Source organism: Eretmochelys imbricata, chromosome 23, assembly GCF_965152235.1.
Source record: "Eretmochelys imbricata isolate rEreImb1 chromosome 23, rEreImb1.hap1, whole genome shotgun sequence".
NCBI classification, from domain to species: Eukaryota; Metazoa; Chordata; order Testudines; family Cheloniidae; genus Eretmochelys; species Eretmochelys imbricata.
The window spans coordinates 13385638-13409465 of NC_135594.1; the positions used below are offsets into that span (position 1 = coordinate 13385638).

Genomic DNA, 23828 nt, shown 5'->3' on the forward strand with positions numbered 1-23828 from the left:
GAAGTATAACATTGTATAAGGGGACACGCACGTAGGGACAGTTAGCTTTTGAATGGAGAAGCAATTAAGATAGAGCCAGCACGTCTAAGAAGCAGGTATCAGAATGGAAGGTGTGAAGGGCAATTAGTTAAGTTAACTGGAAGCTGTTAAAGGAGATTGTTAAGGGTGGTAGGTAATTGAAGATACATGACTGGTCTCAGGGATCTTGAAGGGTGGTGACTAAAATCTTTTTCTTCTTTTGTCTGTAACTTCTCTGTAACTTGGTCTCCAAAAAACTGTATAAATTAAAAGACACAAGCCCCACTTGGGGGGCTCACTTCTAAATGTATTAGCAGAGCAGCTTTGCTAATAAAACAGAGTGGTCTGATAAATTGTGAGTCTGAGTCAAACTTTGACATCCCTTTTCCGGGCCAGGAGGGCACCTGATTCCTTTGTTCTCCAACCCTTTAGCTCTCACCTTGCAGGGGGGAAGGGCCCAGGCCATCACTTGCCAGGAGACAGAGTGTTGGCCATTTATGTACACTGGCCCTTTGCTCTGCAACAATTACACCCCCTTATCCCACCACCGAGACACTGAAGAAATGCATAGGGGAAACTGAGGCACCCCTACAGTATTCAGAGGAAACATTAAGAACAGTCACACTTCGTCACAGGGACACAGGCCAGGGGGCAGAAAGATGGGGACAGGGACATGAGGGGACACGGGATGGTGGGACATGTAGGGGGGAGGGGATACAGGCCAGGGGGCTGAGGATCCCAATGCGTGAATGTCAGGGGTGGGGGGTGAAGGGTAAACAAGCTGGGGAGCCAGAGCTTGGGCATCTGCCGGGCATGGGGGAGCGGAGATTCTCTTGAGCTCTGTCCCTGTTAACTTGCCTCCTCCCCTTTCTGGGGGGCTGGTTGGCTCCCCCCGACCCCCCATGTCCCTTTTGCAGCATCCTGAGGTGAGCTCTGCTCTGGGCCCTGAGATGCGCAGACCCATTGCCCCGGGTATGGGATCGGGAAGGTACACGGGGCCTTTCACCTCTGGGGGCTGGCTCAAATCTGTATCCTTTTCTCTTAGCACTAGACCCCACCCCCCCAACCAGAGCCAGGAGAGAACCCAGGAGTCCTGGCTCCCAGCCACCTCCCCACCCCCCAATCACTAGACCCCATTCCCCTCCCAGAGCCGGGGTATAGAACAGGCTAGGTGTCGGGCATCAGGTTTTCACAGAATTTCACTGGCAGTAGCAGAGACAGGAAGCGAGCGCCGGCTCTGGCAGACTTCCCCTTTCCCGGATTTATCCACTGCTCCCTTATCAACTCAGGATCTACATTTACCCCTCCCTCCCCTGCTCATGGGGACCAGAAACCACAACTCCCACCCCCCCTCAAACCCCCCGTCATGTCTCTGTGCCACATCATTCAGCTAAGAACGGCGTGTGCAGCGATGGTACCTGAGAAGGAGGTTGGCCAGGTCCCTCCACCCTCATGCTCCAGGGCTGGGGTGGGCCCAGCTGGGTCAGGAAGGAATCTCTGTCCCGCTCCTTGGGAGAGGGTTTCTTTGTGGGGGGCACTGTGTGTGCGGGGTAGAAGCCCTCCTCTGCTCTGAGCTGCTGCTCGAGGGAGGCTAGACGGGCCTGTTGGAAAAGCTCAGGGAAGCCTGGACACCTCATGACACCTCCTGAGATTTCCCTGTTCCCAGCCGGTACCCAGATTAGGCAACTCCCATGAGGGGCTGGGGGGTGATGGGGCTGGGGGGTGGCGTGAGACCAGGCAGCTGCAGGAGGGGATGTGGTTTGCTGGGCGTTGCAGGGAGATGGCTTTGCTCTGACCGCTGTAGATTTGGGCTGGAGATTGTAGAGAAACCAGCTGATGGGAAGAAAGGGGCCGAGCGCATCACGGGCTTCCTGGGGCTGCAGCCCCCAGCGCAGTTCCTCATTCCGCTCGCACTCGGGCCTCAGGCTCAGTGGAGCTCAGCACTGGGGTGTTGGTGGCAGCGCTGGGGGGCCCCCCACTCCCCCATCATGGCGTCTGCTCTCAACGTCCTCCTCCTCGGTAAGTATCAGAGACAGCCAGGGCGTGTGTCTATGTGGGGGGTGGATCTGAGACCAGGGCATGTGCTTATGGCGGGGTGGGGTGGGGTGGAAATGAGACCAGGGTGCGGGATCGAGTTTCTCTGGGATCTGGTCACTAACGAGCCGTCTCCTCTCCAGGCTGCTGGCTGGCCAGTCACAGCGGGGCGTGGGGAGGTGAGTATCAGTCTGGGGGGAGAACAGTAACATCAAGGATGGGGGAGGGGATCTGAGTCCTGAACGTTACCCAAAACTCAACACAAACTCCCCCTAGGTGCTCAGACCCGTCCCAGTTCTTCTCTGCCCCGCCCCACCAGGGAGTAACGAGGAGCCGACCTTGGCTCCCGGGGTCTGACAAAGCAGATGGGAATCATCCACTGGTTCAGTGTCCTGCCCCCGCAGACTGGGAAGATTGCGGGGGGCGGGGGGAATGTGGATTTATTTCAGCTCATACAAACGCTAACAGGGCCCATCCGTGGGCTCTAGATCCCCTCGGGGTAACCGAAACATTCACGGTCAGTGCAGCCGTGGGGCAGAACCCCCAAGATCAGCCCCCGCCCCAACACGTCCCTCCCCTGCACTCACAGCCGCCCACCCCGCGATCCCAAGGCCTGGGGAAAGGTGGGTCTCTGCACTGGTGGGACGCTCAGAGCCAGGCTCTGCCCTGAGCCCAGCAGAGGGGACAGAGTCACTGGGGGGTTTATCAGCCGGGGGAAGAAGCAGCCACTGGACATTCAGGGCTGAGGGAGGGGGGATCCCTGCCCCCAGCGGGAGCTGCAGAGCAGGGGGGCCTTTCCCAGGTAACACATCAGTTAGGGGGTGACGGGCGGAGCTGAAGGTTATAAACCTCAGTGGATAGGAGAGACTTGCACAGTCCCCTACAAGTCAGGGGTGGTGCTGTGTGTAAGCGGGGGAATGGTCCCGCTATTGGGGGGAACTTTCCTGGCTTATACTCGCCCCGGTGGGATTGGCTGGTGAAAGGATCTGAGTCCTCGCTCCCACTCCCTTTACCCAGTGGCCTGCCTGACCTCGAGGGCTCCCCTTCCTCCCTCCCATGTGGCAGAGTCCTCGTAACCCCAGCAAGGCTGGGCCCCAGATTCCCGGGGGGCTCGACCCCCAACCTTGTTGTGGTCACTTCAGGAAGGGGCAAGGATGTCCCCTCTCCAGGGTGCTCTCTCTGTGCTGGATGCTTCCTGTGAATGGACCCCTAGACACTGGACTGGTGTGTCACCCACTTGGGAGCAGAGCTCTGACCCCCAGGGGCTGGGGTTGCTCCGTGTCTCATGCTGTTAGCCCAGGGCTCAGAGGAAACTGGGCCCCTGTGGAAAGGCATCCAGGAGCCCGTCCCCAGAGCTGCCAGGTCTTACCGACCACTGAGGCTGCGTGGTGAGGACGGGCCCCAGGACTGGGTGACGGGGCCTGCGTCTCACGGCCTGTCTGCTTCCCCCTGCAGAGACCAGCTACCCCAAACCCAGCATCTCCCTGAGCCCCAGCGGGGGGGTCTCCCTGGGGGGAGCCGTGGCCGTCTGGTGTCGGGGGCAGCACCGGGGCGTGCGGTTCGTGCTGAATAAAGAGGGACGCCGTTTCCAAACTGTGGCTTCGAAGGGGTTGGAGGCTGTGTTTCCCATCAGCAACGTGCGCCGGGAGGACCGGGGGAGCTACAGCTGCTCCTATCAGAACAGATTGGAGCCGTTCGCCGTGTCGTCCCCCAGTGACCCTGTGGATCTGGCGGTGAGAGGTGAGGGGCCCTGCTCGGCGTCGCCGTTCCCAGCCCCACCCCCAGCCCGACCCTCACGGGGGCTCGGTGCTAATGGGACGCTTAGAGCCAGGCTCTGCCCTGAGCCCTGACCCCGCAGTGGGGACGCCCAGCCAGGGAGCGGGGACGGAGTCACTGGGGGGTTCCCCAGCCAGGGGGGAGCAGCAGCCCCCGGGGACTTGGGGCAGGGAGGTAACTTTAATGTTGCCCCTTTTGTGTAGGAACCGTGAGTCGCTATTTAATCCCGTGATCCCCTCCCCTCTGTTCTCCTGGCGCGGCCACAGACTCTGTGTGATGGGAGCACACCGCGGTTTTCAAAAGAGTCCTTCTTTGTCGGGGGGCCTCAATCTTGGGGGATCTCAGACCGACCGCCCACAAACCGAGATGCCCACAGTTAGGGGAGACCTTTGCAAACACTGGCCTCAATAGCACTGGATCCCTTGTGTTGGGGGAGCATGTAGGGCCCCTGCCATGGTCAGGACCCCTTTGTGCCCAGCGCTGCATAAACACAGAGTGAAGAGACCGTCGCTGCCCCTGGGAGCTCACGAAGGAAAGTGAATCTGACCGTGACTCAGTTTCCCCCTGTAGAATGGGGTTAAAGACTCCTCACTGCCTCCCAGGGGGCTGACTTCCTTCCTGTGTGGGGCTCAGGCCCTATAGTGCCAGGCTCCAGCGAGCAGCCTCTGAGTTGCCCTGTGCTCGTGGGGGGGCGGATGCAGTGAATGAGGCAGGGGCCACACACGGCGTATGAGGACCCCAAGAACTAGGCAGCCGCGGCTCCATGTGTGTGGGACTGGGAGCCCAGGTCACAGGGCCCGGTTTCTGCGTCAGGGGGACTCTGGGATCTGGGAGAAAATCTCTGCCAGGGGGCCCCTGGATCTGCCCATGCCAGGGCCAGACAGGGAATCATAGAAGATTAGGGTTGGAAGAGACCTCAGGAGGTCATCTTGTCCAACCCCCTGCTCAAAGCAGGACCAACGCCAACCAAATCATCCCAGCCAGGGCTTTGTCAAGCCGGGCCTTAAAAACCTCTAAGGATGGAGATTCCACCGCCTCCCTAGGGAGCCCATTCCAGTGCCTCACCACCCTGGTCGTGAAATAGTTGTTACGGGTTGGATCACAGAAACCCCCTTGGGGCTCCCAACTGATGTGCCAAGACTACTTCTGCCCCTGCCCTCCTTGCCAGCTTGGCACTCCAGAATCCTGCCTGGCTGCGCCAGACGCGCTTGCCGGCCAGAAACACAGACCCAGGTCTGAACCACGTCCCACAAGCTACAAGCTTAACCGAGAGCAGCTTACAGAAGTGTTCCTGTCTTTAACACTCTGATGCCCAACTCCCAGTCGGGTCTAAACCCCAAATAAGTTTGTTTTACTCTGTATAAAGCTTATACAGGGTAAACTCATAAATTTTTCGCCCTCTATAACACTGATCGAGAGATATGCACAGCTGTTTGCCCCTCTGCCCCCCCAGTATTAATACAGACTCTTTGTTAATTAATAAGTAAAAAGTGATTTTATTAAATACAGAAAGTAGGATTTAAGTGGTTCCAAGTAGTAACAGACAGAACAAAGTGAATTACCAAGCAAAATAAAATAAAACACGCATGTCTATGTCTAATCAAACTGAAGACAGATAAAAACCTCACCAGTTCCAGGAAGCTTCCTTTTACAGACAAATCTCCTTCTAGTCTGGGTCCAGCTATCACTCCCATCCCCTGTAGTTACTGCCCTTTGTTCCAGTTTCTTTCAGGTGTCTTTGGGGGTGGAGAGGCTCTCTCTTTAGCCAGCTGAAGACAAAATGGAGGGGTCTTCCAGAGGTTTAAATAGACTTTCTCTTGTGGGTGGAGACCCTCTCCTCTCTCCTATGCAAAGTCCAGCTACAAAATGGAGTTTTGGGGTCACCTGGGCAATTCACATGTCCACTCGTGACTGAGTTCCTTACCAGCCACGCCACATTCCTGGGAAAGCCCAGATGTGGACTGGCGTCTCCAAGTTCATTGTTGGCTTAAGGGCTTCTTGATTGGGCACTTACTGAGAACAGTCCTTTCTCAGGAAGCTGACCAACTGCTTCACTGAAAGCTACTCGCAATCAAACAAGTACGCAGCCAATACTCATAACTTCGAATACGATAAGGACACATGCATACAAATAGGGTGAATAGGTTCAGTAGGTGATAACCTTGACAGAGAAATGTTACGTGGCATATGTAGCATAAAACACATTCTAGTTATGTCATATATGGATTGACAAGTATATTTTCATAAAGCCTTACGGGGGCACCGTCACAATAGTGTTTCCTAACATCCAAAAGAGACCTCCTCCACTGCAACCTGAGACCATCGCTCCTTGTTCTGTCATCTGCCCCCACTGGGAACAGCCCAGCTCCATCCTCTTTGGAGCCCCCCTTCAGGGAGTTGAAGGCTGCTATCAAATCCCCCCTCACTCTTCTCTTCTGCTGCTGGAGGTCAGGGCTGGGTGGGTGCCCGGGTCTGGCTCTCACAGCCTGTCTCCTGTGCGCAGATCCCAGCTTACCCAGACCCTCCATCTCTCTGAGCCCCACCGGGGTCACCGCCCCAGGGGCAGACGTCACCATCCGGTGTCAGGGGCAGAGCCGGGACGTGAGGTTCTTCCTGCACAAGGCTGGAGACCTGAACCCGCCGCGACACATGGACCCTGCTGGGGACGGGGCCGAGTTCCACATCCCCACCGTGGGCCGGCAGAACGGAGGGAACTACAGCTGCAGCTACCGGCCCCGATCAGATCCCTTCAACTCCTCGGAGCCCAGCGACCCCGTGCAGCTGGTGGTAGCAGGGGAGGGGCCCGGCTCCACGTCCCTGCTCCCAGCCGGACCCTCAGACGGTCGGCACCCAGATGGGATACTCAGAGTCAGGCTCTGCCCAGAGCCCTAGGACTCGCCTGGACAGGGAGTGGGGACAGTGTCACTGGGGGGTTCCCCAGGCAGGGGGGAGCAACAGCTCCTGGAGGTTCACAGCTGAGGGAGGGGGGATCCCTGCCCCCAGGGGGAGCTGCAGAGCAGGGGCCTTTCCCAGGGGATGCTCCCCCGGCTGCCCCTGCACTGGGGATGCACAGAGGAATCAGGGCCCAGGGGCTGCTCAGCCAGCTCCGTCCCCAGCCACAAACCCCCCTCCCCGGGACTGACAGTAACGATCGATGCTGAGTCACGCGCAGAGTTGGATTAAGGTTTCCTGGGGCCCTGGGCCAGAGCAAGGGGGAGTCTATCCCCACCTTTTCACCTGCCCTCCCTCTCCTGTCCCGCCTCCTCGGCCTGCAGCCCCGCCCACAGCCCCACCCCTTTCTGCCCCTTCCCCGGTCCCGACCCATTCCGTCCCCCCACTGCAGCCCCACAACCCATTTGCTACTTTCTGCCCCCCTCAACTGCGGCCCCAGGACCCAAGAACTCTGTCCCCCCACCCCGGCCCAGGGTCGCAGGGGGGAGTGAGAGTCCAGTGTGGGACCAGGGGAGAATCTCTTGAGTCACAGATTATGGGGCAGCTTCCCCAGTGGTTACCCAGGGGGAGGGATGGAGGCTGTTCTCAGGGGCAGTGGCTCCCCCCGTCAATGGATTTGGGCGGGGAGCGAAGCCTCCTGCTCAGACACGAACCCGCCCTGCTAACAGGGCAGCCGGAGGCCCCCTCTGGGCGCAGCTGGGCCCATCAGTGGCCATGGGGGTGGTGACCTGAGGTCCATGTGAGGCTGCCAGGGGCAGCCATCATGGGAGGCGGGATACCAGGCTAGATGGGCCCTTTGGCCTGAGTCAGTGTGGCCATGAGGAAGGGGGTGAAATGCCTTAGAAATGACGGCCAGGCTGGATCAGACAGCTCCCCCAGTACCATGCTGGGGCAATGGGGCCAGCTCTGACCGATGGGGTGAACGCCCCCTACTGAGCCCCCAGCCCACTGCAGCCCAGTGTCCCCTAGCACTACAAATCCCCCAAATCTTGCTTGATCTGACCCCACTTGATCCCCTGGGACCCCCCAACATCCTCCCCATAGATTTTTTTCCTGGTTGTGCCCTGCGGTGTCCCAGCCCCTTGGGTGCTGCCTGGGGTGGGAGAGGCTGGGGGGGAACAGACCAGCCCCTCCCAGCACTCACGGCCTGCTGCTGTTTCCCAGGAGAATCGGGATCTCTGGCACCTCCGTGTCTGACCAGCCACATCATCGCCGGGGCAAGCGCGGCAGCCGCCGGCCTCTTCCTCCTCCTGGTGGCCTTCCTCTGCTTCCGAAAAACCCAAGCCAGTAAGTGCCCCACCCAGCGAGGAAAGGGTTAAACCTGCCGCTAAGCAGGGCGGGATGGCGTTACGGCTTGGATGGGGGACGGTGCCGGGAAAGCCAAGGAGTGGGGTGGGGGCTCAGCAGGGGGTTCTACTGCATGGGTTATCCCTGTACACACACATCTGTCCCACCCCAGAGGGGCCGCATCTCAGCACAGGCTGAGGAGTCCCCATATAACCAGTCCCCTTGCCCCACCCCAGAGGTGGCCGCATCTCAGCGCCGGGCGAGGGGTCCCTTTATTAAGAGCCACCGACTCCATGCCTGGTACATGGGGTGCCAGGGGAGCCGACCTATGGATCAGGTTTGTTATAGCGAGTCACTAAGGAGGGAGGATTAGGGACAGGAAAAGCCCCCCAAAGTTAATCTGCCCCTCCCCTGGCGCATGCTACAGTGTTGTGCTGCCCCCCACCCCTGCTGCCCTCTGCTGGGACCGGGGGATCCCGATCTGCTCATGGGGGATTCTGGTTTGTGTCCCTCTGCAGGAAAAGGAGCTGCACCGAGACCCAGCAGGTAGGAACTCGGCTCCTCCCTCTCCCAATCGACCTGCCGGGGTCACAGGGCTCCTGGGTTCTCTCCTTCATCTGGGAGGGGAGTGGGGGTCTAGTGGTTACAGCAGGGAGGTGTGGGTGTGTGTGTTGGGGGGTGACCAGGAGTCCTGAGTTCTAGCGAACTGGGTTCAGTGTGAGGCAGGATGGGGGTCTCTCTAGGTGTGTTGGGGAATCTCTCCGCAGTGGGGGGATATGACATTTACAAGGGGATTTTCTCTTTTAGCACCAGCCCTATGGGGGCATTAAAGGCATCGGCTCAGCAAGACCCCGTCTGTGAGTAACACACCCAAGGGGGTACCAGGGTGGGGCAGGACCCCAGGGAGGGACGGGGCTTGTGGGAGGGCTCCACCCATATGGGGCAGGGTCTGATTTACAGCTGCTGCTGGGCGGGACTAAGGAGGGGGTCCCAGAGGTAGCTGGTGTCAGCTGAGAGTGTTGGACTCCCAGGAGCTCCCTGGGGCCACCATCCCTTCCCGCTCTAGTTCCCCCTCCACTCCTGGCTCCCAGCCCCCTGCTCTAACCACTAGCTAGACCCCACTCTCCTCCTGAGCCAGGGCGAGAACCCAGGATTTCTGACTCCCAGCCCCCTGCCCCCGCTGTAACCCCCTCGACATCTTTGTGACTCAGTTTTCCTCTCTGTAACACTGGGCTAATGACCCTGGCCCATGGTGTGGGGCGGGGAGGGGATGGCTCTGCCAGGCTCTGACCCCCTGGGATGGATGTGGGGGGTTGGAGCTGGGTGTGGGGTCCTGCTCTGGGCCGTCCGGGGGTGCAGCTCAGCGAGTGTCTCTGTTCCGCAGACTCCTCTATCGATGAGGGAAAAGAGCCACAGACCCTGGTAAGTGTCCCCTGTTCCCCCATGGGGCCTGACCCCCCAACCTTGCCCCACATGGGCCCCAGCAACCCCCTCACAGCCCCCCCCCCCCCACAAATACACCTTTCCTGGCACACTCAGTGGCTTGGGGTGGGGGTCAGGCTGGTAGGAGAGTGGTGGGCTTCTGTGTGTGTGTGTGTACCCTGTGCTGTGTGTGTGTTGGGGTGTTGGTAGATTCACACACACACACCCCAGTGACTCTCTCCCCTCCCTGCCCCAGGAGCCCGACCCCAGTGCCCAGGGACTCACCTACGCCGAGCTGGACGTCCAGGTGCTGCAGGCCAAGCAGGGGAAACTGGCCCCTGCCCCTGAGTCTGCCGAGCCCAGCGTGTACGCCGCGATCAACAGGGCCCGGGGGGCCCCGCAGTGAGAGCCCCCTGCAGCCATGGGGCACCTGGCCCCAGGGGGGGACAGACTCACCCCCCCTGCAGCGCCAGCCCCAGAGAACTCTGCTTCTAAGAAGATTTAGGGGAGACGCTGCCCTCCCCCTGCTACTGCCCCATCCCATCGAGCTGCTGGCCCCCTGCCCTGTCCAGACCCACATGTAGGGCTGGTGTCGGGGGCTTAGCACCGGGATGAGGAGAGGATGTGCTGAGGCTGTCTATGTTATTTTGCATCCTGTTAATCTCCAGCTTTGTAATAAACACAGAACCACAAACCAGCCCCCCTGGGCCCCTGCTGTGAATGTGTGTAACACCTGGGCGAGATGGGGTGGGGTGCGTGGGCTGGTTATACAGGGACCCCTCGTCCAACGTAGGGATGCAGCCCCATCTGGGGTGGGGTGCTGGTTATACAGGGACCCCTCGCCTGGCGCTGGGTTGCAGCTCCTCTGGGGAAGGTCGTCCGTTGGGCAGGATGCCGGGGTTCACACCCTGACTCTGGGCGAAGCTGCAGAAGGGTCTGTGATGCTGTACAGAACTCCAGAATTTGCTAAGTAATAAGAAAGGCATAGTCAGCCAGTTATTTTAGATATTTTAAGTTGACTTAAGACAAATTTGAAAATAAAATTTTAGAATAAAAGAAGGAAAACTATATTTTCAAATTATACAAATAGATGGTCTCAAATTACTTAGGCTACAAATAAGGTAACTTTGAATGGAAGTGTGACACAGCCATGTGCAATGTTGCACTCTAGGTGTGTACTACAAGGTCTGGATTCATCAACCCGTATCTTAGTACTCAGGTGGGCAGTCTTTTTATTATCTTGGGGAAATGAGAAGCCCAAGCCCACAGATAGATAGATGCAGAATAAGGAAAATAGAAACTCCTTTTCCACCATGAATATTGATTGATAAAAATCTCCTTCCTCAGAAGATTTTAAGGTCAGGCTTGACAAAGCCCTGGCTGAGATGATTTAGTTGGGGATTGGTACTGCTTTGAACAGGGGGTTGGACTAGATGACCTCCTGAGGTCCCTTCCAACCCTGATATTCTATGAAGTGGGACTCTTCTTAATGTTTCCTCTGAATACTGTACGGGTGCCTCAGTTTCCCCTATGCATTTCTTAAGTGTCTAGGTGATGGGATAAGGGGGTGTAATTGTTGCAGAGCAAAGGGCCAATGTACATAAATGGCTGACACTCTGTCTCCTGGCAACTGATGGCCTCGGCCCTTCCCCCCTGCAAGGTGAGAGATAAAGGGGTTGGAGTACAAAGGAATCAGGTGTCCTCCCGGCCTGGGAAAGGGACAAAGCCCAGAGGAGGAGGGGCTGGAAGGTGAGTCGGTTGGGGCTGGCTGTAGACATCTAGTGAAGTGCAGACAGGGATGTCTGGCTCACTGCCCCCCAAAATGGACCCGGCTGAGGGGTCCAGTTCTCTGTACCTACAAGCTCTGTGTTAGACCATGTTCCTGTCGTCTAATAAACCTCTGTTTTACTGGCTGGCAAAGGGTATGTCTACACTATGAAATTAGGTCGAATTTATAGAAGTCGGTTTTTAGAAATCGTTTTTATATAGTCGAGTGTGTGTGTCCCCACACAAAATGCTCTAAGTGCATTAACTGGGCGGAGCGCTTCCACAGTACCGAGGCTCACGTCGACTTCCGGAGCGTTGCACTGTGGGTGGCCGTCGCACAGTTCCCGCAGTCTCCGCCGCCCACTGGAATTCTGGGTTGAGATCCCAATGCCTGATGGGGCTAAAACATTGTCACGGGTGGTTCTGGGCACATGTCGTCAGGCCCCCGCTTCCCTCCCTCCCTCCGTGAAAGCAACGGCAGAAAATCGTTTCGCGCCTTTTTTCCTGACTTACCTGTGCAGATTCCACACCACGGCAAGTATGGAGCCCGCTCAGATCACTTTGGCAATTAGGAGCACATTAAACACCACGCGCATTATCCAGCAGTATATGCAGCACCAGAACCTGCCAAAGCGAAACCGGGCGAGCAGGTGATGTCAGAGCAGTGACGAGAGTGATGAGGACATGGACACAGACTTCTCTCAAAGCACGGGCCCTGGCAATGTGGGCATCATGGTGCTAATGGGGCAGGTTCATGCCGTGGAACGCCGATTCTGGGCCCGGGAAACAATCTCAGACTGGTGGGATCGCATAGTGTTGCAGGTCTGGGACGATTCCCGGTGGCTGTGAAACTTTCGCATGCATAAGGGCACTTTCATGGAACTTTGTGACTTGCTTTCCCCTGCCCTGAAGCACAAGAATACCAAGATGAGAGCAGCCCTCACAGCTGAGAAGCGAGTGGCAATAGCCCTGTGGAAGCTTGCAACCGCAGACAGCTACGGGTCAGTCGGGAATCAATTTGGAGTAGGCAAATCTACTGTCGGGGCTGCTGTGATGCAAGAAGGCAACGCAATCAAAGATCTGCTGATATCAAGGGTAGTGACCCTGGGAAATGTGCGGGTCATAGTGGATGGCTTTGCTGCAATGGGATTCCCTACCTGTGGTGGGGCCATAGACAGAACCCATATCCCTATCTTGGCACCGAAGCACCAAGCCAGCGAGTACATAAACTGCAAGGGGTACTTTTCAATAGTGCTGCAAGCACTGGTGGATTACAAGGGATGTTTCACCAAGATCAATGTGGGATGGCCAGGAAAGGTACATGACTCTCGCATCTTCAGGAACTCTGGTTTGTTTCAAAAGCTGCAGGAAGGGACTTTCTTCCCAGACCAGAAAATAACCACTGGGGATGTTGAAATGCCTATAGTTATCCTTGGAGACCCAGCCTACTCCTTAATGCCATGGCTCATGAAGCCATACACAGGCAGCCTGGACAGCAGTCAGGAGCTGTTCAACTACAGGCTAAGCAAGTGCAAAATGGTGGTAGGATGTGCATTTGGACGTTTAAAAGCGCGCTGCCGCAGTTTACTGACTCGCTTAGACCTCAGGAAAACCAATATTCCCATTGTTATTACTGCTTGCTGTGTGCTCCACAATATCTCTGAGAGTAAGGGGGAGACGTTTATGGTGGGGTGGGAGGTTGAGGCAAATCGCCTGGCCACTGGTTATGCACAGCCAGGCACCAGGGAGGTTAGAAGAGTACAGGAGGGTGCGGTGCGATCAGAGAAGCTTTGAAAACCAGTTTCATGACTGGCCAGGCTACGGTGTGAAAGTTCTGTTTGTTTCTCCTTGTTGAACCCTGCCCCCCCTTTGGTTCACTCTACTTCCCTGTAAGCTAACCACCTTCCCCTCCCCCCTTTGATCACCACTTGCAGAGGCAATAAAGTCATTGTTGCTTCACATTTATGCATTCTTTATTAATTCATCACACAAATAGGAGGATAAATAGTTGGATAATAAGGTAGCCCGGGAGGGGTGGTGGAGGAGGGAAGGACAAGGCCACACAGCACTTTAAAACTTTAAAACTTATTGAATGCCAGTCTTCTGTTGCTTGGGCAATCCTCTGGGGTGGAGTAGCTGCGTGGCCGGAGGCCCCCCCACCCATTCTTGGACATCTGTATGAGGAGGCTTTGGAACTCGGGGAGGAGGGCGGTTGGTTACACAGGGGCTGTAGCGGCGGTCTGTGCTCCTGCTGCCTTTCCTGCAGCTCAACCATACTCTGGAGCATATTGGTTTGATCTTCCAGCAGCCTCAGCATTGAATCCTGCCTCCTCTCTTCACGCTGCCGCCACCTTTCAGCTTCAGCCCTCTCTTCAGCCCGCCACTTACTCTCTTCAGCCCACCACCTCTCCTCCTGGTCACTTTGTGCTTTCCTGCACTCTGACATTGTCTGCCTCCATGCATTCGTCTGTGCTCTGTCAGTGTGGGAGGACAGCATGAGGTCAGAGAACACATTTCATCGCAAGTGCATTTTTTTCGACTTCTAATCTTCGCTAGCCTCTGGGAAGGAGAAGATCCTGTGATCCTTGAAACACATGCAGCTGGTGGAGAAAAAGAAAGGAGAGTAGTATTTAAAAAGACACATTTTATAGAACAGTGGGTACACTCTTTCACGGTAAACCTTGTTGTTAACATTACATACATAGAACAAGTGTGCTTTCGTTACAAGGTCACATTTTGCCTCCCCCCACCACGTGGCTAACCCCTCTCCCCACCACGTGGTTAACAGTGGGGAACATTTCTGTTCAGCCACAGGCAAACAGTCCAGCAGGAACGGCCACCTTTGAATGTCCCCTGAAGAAAAGCACCCTATTTCAACCAGGTGACCATGAATGATATCACTCTCCTGAGGATAACACAGAGAGATAAAGAATGGATGTTGTTTGAACTCCAGCAAACATACACTGCAATGCTTTCTTCTGCAATGATTCCCGGCTACATGCTACTGGCCTGGCGTGGTAAAGCGTCCTACCATGGTGGATGAAATAAGACTGCCCTCCCCAGAAACCTTTTGCAAAGGCTTTGGGAGTACATCCAGGAGTGCTTTATGGAGATGTCCCTGGAGGATTTCCGCTCCATCCCCAGACACGTCAGTAGACTTTTCCAGTAGCTGTACTGGCCGCGAATGCCAGGGCAAATTAATCATTAAACACACTTGCTTTTAAATCATGTATACTATTTAAAAAGGTACACTCACCAGAGGTCCCTTCTCCGCCTGGTGGGTCCAGGAACCAGCCTTGGGTGGGTTCGGGGGGTACTGGCTCCAGGTCCAGGGTGAGAAACAGTTCCTGGCTGTCGGGAAAACCGGTTTCTCTGCTTTCTTGCTGTGAGCTATCTACAACCTCATCATCATCATCTTCCTCGTCCCCAAAACCTGCTTCCGTGATGCCTCCCTCTCATTTGACGGAGTCAAAGCACACAGCTGGGGTAGTGGTGGCTGAACCCCTAAAATGGCATGAAGCTCATCATAGAAACGGCATGTTTGGGGCTCTGACCCGGAGCGGACGTTTGCCTCTCTGGTTTTCTTGTAGGCTTGCCTCAGCTCCTTAAGTTTCACGCGGCACTGCTTCGGGTCCCTGTTATGGCCTCTGTCCTTCATGCCCTGGGAGATTTTGTCAAATGTTTTGGCATTTCGAAAACTGGAACAGAGTTCTGATAGCACGGATTCCTCTCCCCATACAGCCATCAGATCCCGTACCTCCCGTTCGGTCCATGCTAGAGCTCTTTTGCGATTCTGGGACTCCATCATGGTCACCTCTGCTGATGAGCTCTGCACTCACCTGCAGCTTGCCATGCTGGCCAAATAGATTCAAAAGTTCATGGGCCTTTTCCTGTCTACCTGGCCAGTGCATCTGAGTTGAGAGTGCTGTCCAGAGCAGTCACAATGGAGCACTCTGGGACAGCTCCCGGAGGCCAATAACGTTGAATTGCATCCACACTACCGCCATTTCAACCCGGCAAGACCGATTTCAGTGCTAATCCCCTTGTCAGGGGTGGAGTAAAGAAATCAGTTTTAAGAGCCCTTTAAGTTGAAAAAAGGGCTTTGTCATGTGGATGGGTGCAGGTTTAAATCGATTTAACACTGGTGAATTCAACCTCAACTCCTAGTGGAGACCAGGGCTGAGAGTCACGTCTGACTGCAGAGTTGGGGAGCAGGCTTCCCCAGGACCCCGCCTGGGTGGACTCACTGTGGGAAGCGCACGGAGGGGCAGAGGATGCTGAATGCTCCAAGGTCAGACCCAGGAAGGTGGAAGCTGTGTGAGCTGTGTGTCCTGAAGACAGTCTGCTCACAGAAAGGAGACTTCCCCAGAGTCCTGCCTGGCTTCATGGGGAGCAGTTCCAGAGCATCGCCCGGGGGCTCTGTGAGAGTCCCACCCCCCATTCTGTAGTTCCCTCACATCCCCCCCATCAGGTCCCCATCCCTCCAATTTTGCCCCCTGTCCCATGTCCCTTCACCACCCTTGTGTACTCTCATGCCCCTGTCCCCGACCCTGTTCTGCCCTATCCCCATCTCCTATCCCCTCACACACCCCGACCTCCCTCCCTGGGGCAGAGGGGGGTGTGGGGTGTTGTGGGGGCAGGAGACTGAGGTGAAAGAAAGTGGGGGACCCAGAACTGAGGGGGCAGGAGTAGGAAGGGGTCAGTAAGAGGGGAAGCTGCCGAGGGGTGGAAATGGCAGCTGCCTCCTGGGGGACTGTGACGAAGTGGGACTGTTATTAATATTTCCTCTGAATAGTGTGGGGGTGCCTCAGTTTCCCCTAGGCAGTTCTTAAGTATCTGGTGGTGGGATAAGGGTATATGATCATTGTAGAGCCCTGAAAGGCAGGTGTGTGTAGGGGTCTGGACACAGAGAATGACCAACACCCTGTTTTCTGGTTACTGATGGCCTGGGCCCTTCCCCCCTGCAAGGTGAGAGCTAAAGGGTTGGAGAACAAAGGAATCAGGTGACCTCCTGGCCGGGGAAAGGGACAAAGCCCAGAGGAGGAGGGGCTGGAGGGAGTTTCAGTTTGGGGCTGGCTGGGACATGGAGTGAAGTGCAGACGTGGTTGTCTGGCTCACTGCCCCCCAAAGTGGACTCAGCTGAGGGGTCCTGTTCTCTGCACCTACAAGCTCTGTGTTAGACCATGTTCCTTTTGTCTAATAAACCTCTGTTTTACTGACTGGCTGAGAGTCACGTCCAACTGTGCCGGACCCTCTGGCTTCCCCAGGACCCCGCCTGGGCGGACTCGCTGTGGGAAGCGCACGGAGGGGCAGAGGATGCTGAATGCTCTGAGGTCAGACCCAGGAAGGTGCAAGCTGTGTGAGCTTTGTGTCCTGAAGACAGGCTGCTCACAGAAAGGCGACTTCCCCAGAGTCCTGCCTGGCTTCATGGGGAGCAGTTCCAGAGCATCGCCCGGGGACTCCGTGACAACTGGTGGCAGCAGTGGGATCTACTGCACCCCGTGGACGGCGCTTCCTGCAGTAAGTGACTGGGGAGCAGTAAAACGAAGGGGGATTGATGGGGAGCAGGTGTGCTGAAGATTCAGAGAGAGACAGTTTTGGGGGGGGGGGTTAACCCCTGAGAGTGTGTGACCAGAGAGAAGGACTTTTGCAGTAACAGGGTTCCCTTGGGGATTGCAGCGAGCGGTCCCAGGGGCGGAGGAGTCTGCAGCTCGACCCTGGCAAAGAGGTGGTGATCTCGAGAAGGGCTGGCACACTAGGGGTTCTCCCTGGAAACCGTGGGGAGCTGAGAGCACACAGGCCTGTGAGTCCACAACAACTTGGGAGGAGCGGAGTGATGGCCTGTCACCGTCTCCTTAAGAAGGACATTGTAACCCTGTGCAGAAAGAGAGGGTTGCGCATTGGAAAGTTCACCAAAGCACAGTTAATCGTGCAGCTGGAGGAGGATGACCGCTCTTAGGAACAGATTCTTAGGAACAGGATCTGGGAGCAGCTGGAGTAGCAGCCAGGCATCCCCAAGACTCCAGTCCCCGACCAGATGGGGGTCTTCATGATCGGGTTCCCCATCGGGGGATTGGAGACGGACGGGATTGGAGCTGAGTCCGAGAGAGCAAGAGGACTGTGAGAGACAGTGAGAGCCCGAGAAAGAGCTGCAAAAGCAGCAGCAGCATGAACTGGCGTTGGGAGAGCGGAGAGGCCTAGGGGACCTCCCAGGGGTTAGTGGGGATAGACCCCGGGGGGCCAGTTCCGCAGGGAACCTCGAGACTAAATTGCTGTCCCTCCGTCAGCCAGATGGGTGGGGAGGTGGACAGGCTCCCACTCCTGACCCCAACCTATATGTCTGTGTGGAGAATTGGGACGGTGAAGGAAATGTGCCTGTGACTTGCTTATGGAGGGAGCTACTCCGGTCTCCAAGCAGTTGTCTGTGACCAGCCCTGTGTGCTGGGACAAGGGAAATGAGATCCCAAGCTGTGTGTCTGGTAAAGGAGAAAGTGTGTCTGGCTCTTCTTTGTCTGTGGAGCAGACAGAAGGGGCCTTGCAGCCTGTGATGGTTGAGGATAGTGCAGTGGACTCAGAGTTGATTCTGGATTCAGCTCAAGCCCAGGAAGGGAAGGGTCCTAAGTTTGGGTCTGCTCCGGAGAATGGCCCTGTAACTAGGTCGCATCCAGTTACGGTCTATGTAAAATCCCAGAGACCAGACAATTCTGGTGCTTGTATTTTGCCTGTTGCTAGTGTGTTGTTGGGAAAGGGTGTAGCAACTCTGTCTAATCAGGGTGAGATCCAAGCCTGGGCACAAGGAGAGCATGAAGATGATTTGATTGTGTTACCTACAGAGGATGTGGAAACCTGTAGCAGGAAGGAAAAGATTCCTGAACTTGTGTGTGGCAAAGGGAAGGAGAAGGCTTCTGACCTTTTATCTAGAAAGTCTGTCAGTTTGCCTGAAAGGGGATGTAACTGAGACCCGGAAAGAGTCTGTTGTTGCTCAGGAAAGTGTTCCTCTTGAGCAAGCCCTAGGTAAAGAGAGTAAGAGCAGAATTTCTGTGAAATGTGAATTGTTGCATAGAAAAGCCCCTCGGGAAAGGAATCTTCATGGAGTCTTTGCAAGCAGTTTACTGCAACTGAAGGGTGTGAAAGTGATTTAATCAAGAAAGTTTCAGTTCTTAACAGCCAGAAATTTTCTGTTGTGAATGGATCCACTGACTTTCTTGTTGAAAGATCCAGCGTGGAGAGCTTTGAGAAGGTCTCAGATGGAGTGAAAGCTGTTAAGAAAGTTAAACAGTCCTCTAACCAAGTGGCTGTGTTTGGCCAGCTTGTTGGGGAGGCAAGGTTGTTGAGAGAAGAATGTCTCCATGCTAATTCTGTAAGTAAACAGTATGTGGCCCAGGTCAAGATGGGGGCTCTTAAACAAGAGAGCCCAAATTGCAGCCCTCCAGACTGGAGCCCTGGGAGAAGACCCAATCGCAGTTTGACCCCCGGGGATTTTCGGGTGGCCAAAGGGCACGGGCCACATAAACCTTCCCACATGCGGACTGCGAGTGCTATCGACCACCCCCGACCTAAGGGAGGGTGTGAAACTGGAAGGGCTTGGTGTAACTCCCACCAAGGAATGGGAGAGATGCTGGGGCATCCATGGGAACATTGGTGGCCTCGAACTTCCCCAGGTCAACAGCTAAAGTGACCCCGCCCAGTTCGATCTCGAAGGGGGGAGAGATGTGACAAAGCGGGACAGTTCTTAATGTTTCCTCTGAATAGTGTGGGGGCGCCTCAGTTTCCCCTGTGCAGTTCTTAAGTATCTAGGGGGTGGGATAAGGGTGTATGATCCTTGCAGAGCCCTAGGGGGCAGGTGTGTGCAGGGGTCTGGACACAGAGAATGGCCAACACCCTGTTTCCTGGCACCTGAGGGCCTGGCCCTTCCCCCCTGCAAGGTGAGAGCTAAAGGGTTGGAGAACAAAGGAATCCGGTGCCCTCCTGGCCCCGAAAGGGACAAAGTCCAGAGGACCCCGCGTGGGCAGACTCGCTGTGGGAATCGCATGGAGGGGCAGAGGAGGCTGAATGCTCCGAAGTCAGACCCAGGAAGGTGGAGCCGGGGGAGCTGTGTGTCCTGCAGACAGGCTGCTCCCAGAGAGGAGACTTCCCCAGAGTCCTGCCTGGATTCGTAGGGAGCAGTTCCAGAGCATTGCCCGGGGACTCCGTGACACCCCCCAGCTACAGCCCCAAGACCGGAGAAGCTCTGTCCCCACACCCCGGCCAGGGGCCCAGTGGGGAGTGAGGGCGGCAGCTCCGCCGCTCTTCCGGGCTCGGCGGCAATTCGGCAGCGACTGCTTCGGGTGGAAAAATTGGTAGAGCCGCCCCTGGCTCCAGGGGCCCCCACTTGGCCAGGGCCCCTGGACACACAGGCCCCATAGGCCCAGTGGCTGATCCAGCACTGGTTGCAGAGAGTGGGGGGCGATCCCTGTGTCGGTGTTTCAGCCCCTTCCCCCGCCCCGACAGACGCTGGTTCTGTTCCTGCAGGGGAAACCGACACGTTCACGGTCAGTGCAGCCGTGGGGAGAACCCCCCAGATCCACCCCCAAGAGCTCCCTCCCCTGCACTCACAGCCCCCCGTTCCCAAGGCCTGGGGAAAGGTGGGTCTTGTGTGACTCCCGCCGGTCACAGACTCTATTTCCGACCCCGGGGCGGGGGCAGAGCTGCAGGGGGACCTACTGGTCAGGCTCCCTGGCTGGCCTCAGGTAGGGTGGGGCACGGCAGGTGATCTCTCCTGCAGCCGGGTTCTGAGCTACGTATGGGTGAACCCCCTGCCCCCGAGCCCCATGGGCAGGCAGTGCCAACCGGGTAGGGGACAGACTCCCAGACAGGCTGGACGAGGGATGGACTGAATTGGGGTGGAGGGGAAGTGGGGGGCTGTGTCTCCCCTGTTTAACTCCTGTCTCTTGTCGATAGCAGGGTGAGAATTTCTCAAACCCACCATCTGGGTGAGCCCCAGCAGGGTGGTGGCTCTCGGGGGAAGCGTCACCATCCGCTGTGAGGGTTGGCTCCCAGCCCTCCCAGCAAAGAACCCAGGGAATGAATGGACCTTAGAGACTGGACTCTGTGTGATGGGAGTTCGTCGCAGTTTTCAAAAGTGTCCTTCCTTGTGGGGTGGCCCCAGTCGTGGGGAATCTCAGGGTTTATAGGGTCCCAAGAACGAGGGAGCTGAGGCGCGGTGTCTGTGGGGCTGGGAGCCCAGCTGCAGGAGGGGATGTGGTTTGCCGGGCGTTGCAGGGAGCTGGCTTTGCTCTGACCATGGTAGATTTGGGCTGGAGATTGCAGAGAAACCAGCTGATGGGGAAGAAAGGGGCCGAGCGCATCACGGGCTTCCTGGGGCTGCAGCCCCCGGTGCAGTTCCTCATTCCGCTCGCACTCGGGCCTCAGGCTGGGTGGAGCTGGGCTCTGGGGTGTTGGTGGCAGCGCTGGGGGGCCCCCCACTGCCCCATCATGGCATCTGCTCTCACCATCCTCCTCCTCAGTAAGTATCGGAGACAGCCAGGGCGTGTGGCCATGCGGGGTCGGGGGGATCTGAGACCAGGGCGTGTGGCCATGGTGGGGATCTGAGACCAGCGTGTAGGATCCAGTTGCTCTGGGATGTGACCCCTTAACACCACTTTTCTCTCCAGGCTGCTGGCTGGCGGGGCACAGCGGGGCGTGGGGAGGTGAGTATCAGTCTGTGGGGAGGGTGGTAACATGAAGGATGGGGGAGGGGATGCGTGGGGTGGGGAAAAGAGGAATCGAGCCCTGAACCTTCCCCAAAACACAACCCAAACTTGCCCTCTGAAGACCCGTCACAGTTCTCCTGTGCCCCGACCCCATGGAGTAACTAGGAGCCGAATCTGGCTCCCAGGCTCTGACAAAGAAGCCAGGATTTGAACCGTTCACTGGTTCAAAGTTCTGCCCCGCCCAGGCTGTGAGGATCGGCGGGGGGGACACCTGGATTTATTTCAGCTCATACAAACGCTAACAGGGCCTGTCCGTGGGCTCTAGATCCCCTCAGGGAACCGAAAGGTTCCCGGTCAGAGCAGCCATGGGGGAGAACCCCCCAGATCCACCCCTGTCCCGAGATCCACCCCCAACCGCTTCCTACCCTGCACTCACAGCCCCCTGTTCCCAAGGCCTGGGGGAAGGTCGGTCTTGTGTGACTCCCGCTGGTCACAGACTCTATTTCCGACTCCGGGGCGGGGGGCAGAGCCGCAGGGGGCCACTAGTCAGACTCTCTGGCTGGCCTTAGGTGGGGCTGAGGGGACAGGTGATCTCTCATGCAGCGGGGTCCTGAGCTACGTATGGGTGAACCCCCTGTCCCTAAGCCCCATGTGCAGGCAGTGCTGTCCATATCAGTTAGGGGGTGATGGGTGGAGCTGAATGTTATAAACCTCAGTGTGTAGTAAAGACTTGTACAGTCCCCTACAAGTCAGGGGTGGTGCAGTGCACAGAACCCAGCAGTCCTGGACCCCGTCCCTCCTGCTTTCACCCCACTCCCTTCCCAGAGCTGGGAAGAGAACCTGGCTCCCAGCCTTCCCAGCAGAGAAGCCAGGGAGTGAATGGACCCTGGAGACTGGCTGTGATGAAGTGGGACTGTTCTTAATGGGTCGTCTGAATAGTGTGGGGGTGCCTCAGTTTCCCCTAGGCAGTTCTTAAGTATCTAGGTGGTGGGATAAGGGTGTGTGATCACTGCAGAGCCCTAGAGGGCCGGTGTGTGCAGGGGTCTGGACACAGAGAATGGCCAACACCCTGTTTCCTGGCAACTGATGGCCTGGGCCCTCCTACCCCCCCTCCCCCACCCCCCCCCAGCCACCACCTGGCCCAGGAAAGGAACAAAGCCCAGAGGAGGAGGGGCTGGAGGGAGTTTCAGTTTGGGGTTGGCCGGGACATGGAGTGAAGGGCAGATGTGGTTTTCTGGCTCACTGCCCCCCCAGATGGACCCAGCTGAGGGGTCCCGTTCTCTGCACCTACAAGCTCTGTTTTAGACCATGTTCCTGTCGTTTAATAAACCTCTGTTTTACTGGCTGGCTGAGAGTCACGTCTGACTGCGAAGTTGGGGCGCAGGACCCTCTGGCTTCCCCAGGATCCCCGCCTGAGCGGACTCGCTGTGGGAAGCGGACGGAGGGGCAGAGGATGCTGAATGCTCCGAGGTCAGACCCAGGAAGGTGGAGCCGGGTGAGCTGTGTGTCCTGCAGACAGGCTGCTCACAGAGAGGAGACTCCCCAGAGTCCTGCCTGGCTTCATGGGGAGCAGGTCCAGAGCATCGCCCAGGGACTCCGTGACAAGGGCACCGTCTGCCCCCTCCCCCCTCACTTCCCCAAACAATCCTGGCCCCCAGCTCTGACCTTTGGGGGGAGCCTTTCTGCCCTCAAAGTCCAGCCCCCATCCCAAACCCTCTCCCCTCTACCCCCCTCCCAACACTCCCAACCTACTTCGCCCAAACTCCCGGCTCCCCCTCAGCTGGCTCCCCCCAAAAACCCGCTGTGGGGGTGTCCAGAAGCGCTGGTGGAGACTCAATAAAGGGCCTGAACACGCCCCAGCCCCTGCCCCACACTGAGCAGGGTTAAACACGGGCCGGGGCGGGGTCCAGAGCCCGCAGCCTGCTCAGTCCCACGGGAAACCCCCAGTGACCCCTGGGACCGGCTGTGACAGACCCAGCAGAGCAGGAACCAGGGAGCCGTGGCAGGCGCCGTGTGAAACGAGGGGTTTGTTCCGGCCCCGGCCCCGTTCGCTGGAGTGAGTCTCTAGCCGGAAAATCCCCCGGGTTTGGGCGTCTCCCCGCTGGCCCCGGAGACGCTAGTGACTGTCCTGGGGGGCAGAGGAGCCGGTGGAGCTGGGCTGCAGCCAGTGTCGCCGTGGCTGCTGTTTAAGTCCGACCCCGTTTCCTCCCGGGTTGGGGGTTCAGCCGGGGGAGGGGCGATGGCGTCGGGGTCCCTCTCTCCAGCCGCTCTGCTCAGGATGTCTCCATGGAGCAGGGTCCGGACAGCCCGGGGGGACCAGGAGACGGGGGGTGGCAGCCAGGAGGGCGAAACGCGTCTCTTTCTTTAAGGGACCAAAGGGAGGTGGGCGGCACGTCCTGTCCCCGCAATATTTTATCTACCAATGAGGCCTCCTTTCCAGCACCCCAATTTTGGGTCACGCATTTCTCCTCCCCCCCTTCTCCTGTGTCCCAGGCGGGCCCCAGCCCCACCCAAGGGGTCTGTCTGGCGGCCACTTGGGTTGGACAAATCCTGTCTTTCTTTCTCGCCAACATTCCCCCCAACGTTCATTCGTCCAGGTTCTCGTGAGGCTGCCGGAACTTCTCACTCGCCTTCGTCAGCTGCAACATTAGGGGACATTTGGAGGCTCTGGTATCACAGCCGCCCCTGGGGTGGGGAGATTTGGGGGGCAGGGGGCATGAAGCTCTGGGGGTTTGTACAATAGAAATACTGGGAGGGGGAGGTCTAGGGAGAAAGGGGGGACAGAAAAGGGTCTGGGGGACCCCGCTGCAGAGGGAGGAGGGGGACAGACACTGGGGGTGCAGTAAGTGCCGTTATTCCAGTGCCAGGGCAGACGCAGCC

The 23828-nt window shown here is 57.3% G+C and overlaps 2 protein-coding genes across 2 annotated transcripts in view; both read left to right on the forward strand.

Annotated features, from left to right (window-relative positions):
- LOC144279334 (alpha-1B-glycoprotein-like) overlaps positions 1-23828 on the forward strand; it is a 937253-nt gene that overhangs the window by 48972 nt on the left and 864453 nt on the right. The window contains exons 5-6 of the mRNA XM_077840806.1: positions 3508-3792; positions 6332-6618. Of these exons, the coding sequence (XP_077696932.1) occupies positions 3508-3792; positions 6332-6618 (572 nt within the window). The remainder of the gene's footprint in view (positions 1-3507; positions 3793-6331; positions 6619-23828) is intronic.
- On the forward strand, positions 6727-11291 carry LOC144279045 (uncharacterized). Its single transcript, XM_077840481.1, has 5 exons — positions 6727-8067; positions 8586-8613; positions 8875-8924; positions 9452-9489; positions 9746-11291. Exons 1-5 carry the CDS (start codon positions 7626-7628, stop codon positions 9893-9895), a joined length of 708 nt encoding a protein of 235 aa, XP_077696607.1. The 5' UTR covers positions 6727-7625; the 3' UTR covers positions 9896-11291.

Bases quoted from the DNA above. Each gene is read 5' to 3' on its own strand.
- LOC144279045 (XM_077840481.1), top strand. From the start codon at position 7,626: ATGACGGCCAGGCTGGATCAGACAGCTCCCCCAGTACCATGCTGGGGC. The intron at 8,614-8,874 runs GTAGGAACTCGG...TTTCTCTTTTAG, and splicing joins GCTGCACCGAGACCCAGCAG to CACCAGCCCTATGGGGGCAT. The intron at 9,490-9,745 runs GTAAGTGTCCCC...TCCCTGCCCCAG, and splicing joins GAAAAGAGCCACAGACCCTG to GAGCCCGACCCCAGTGCCCA.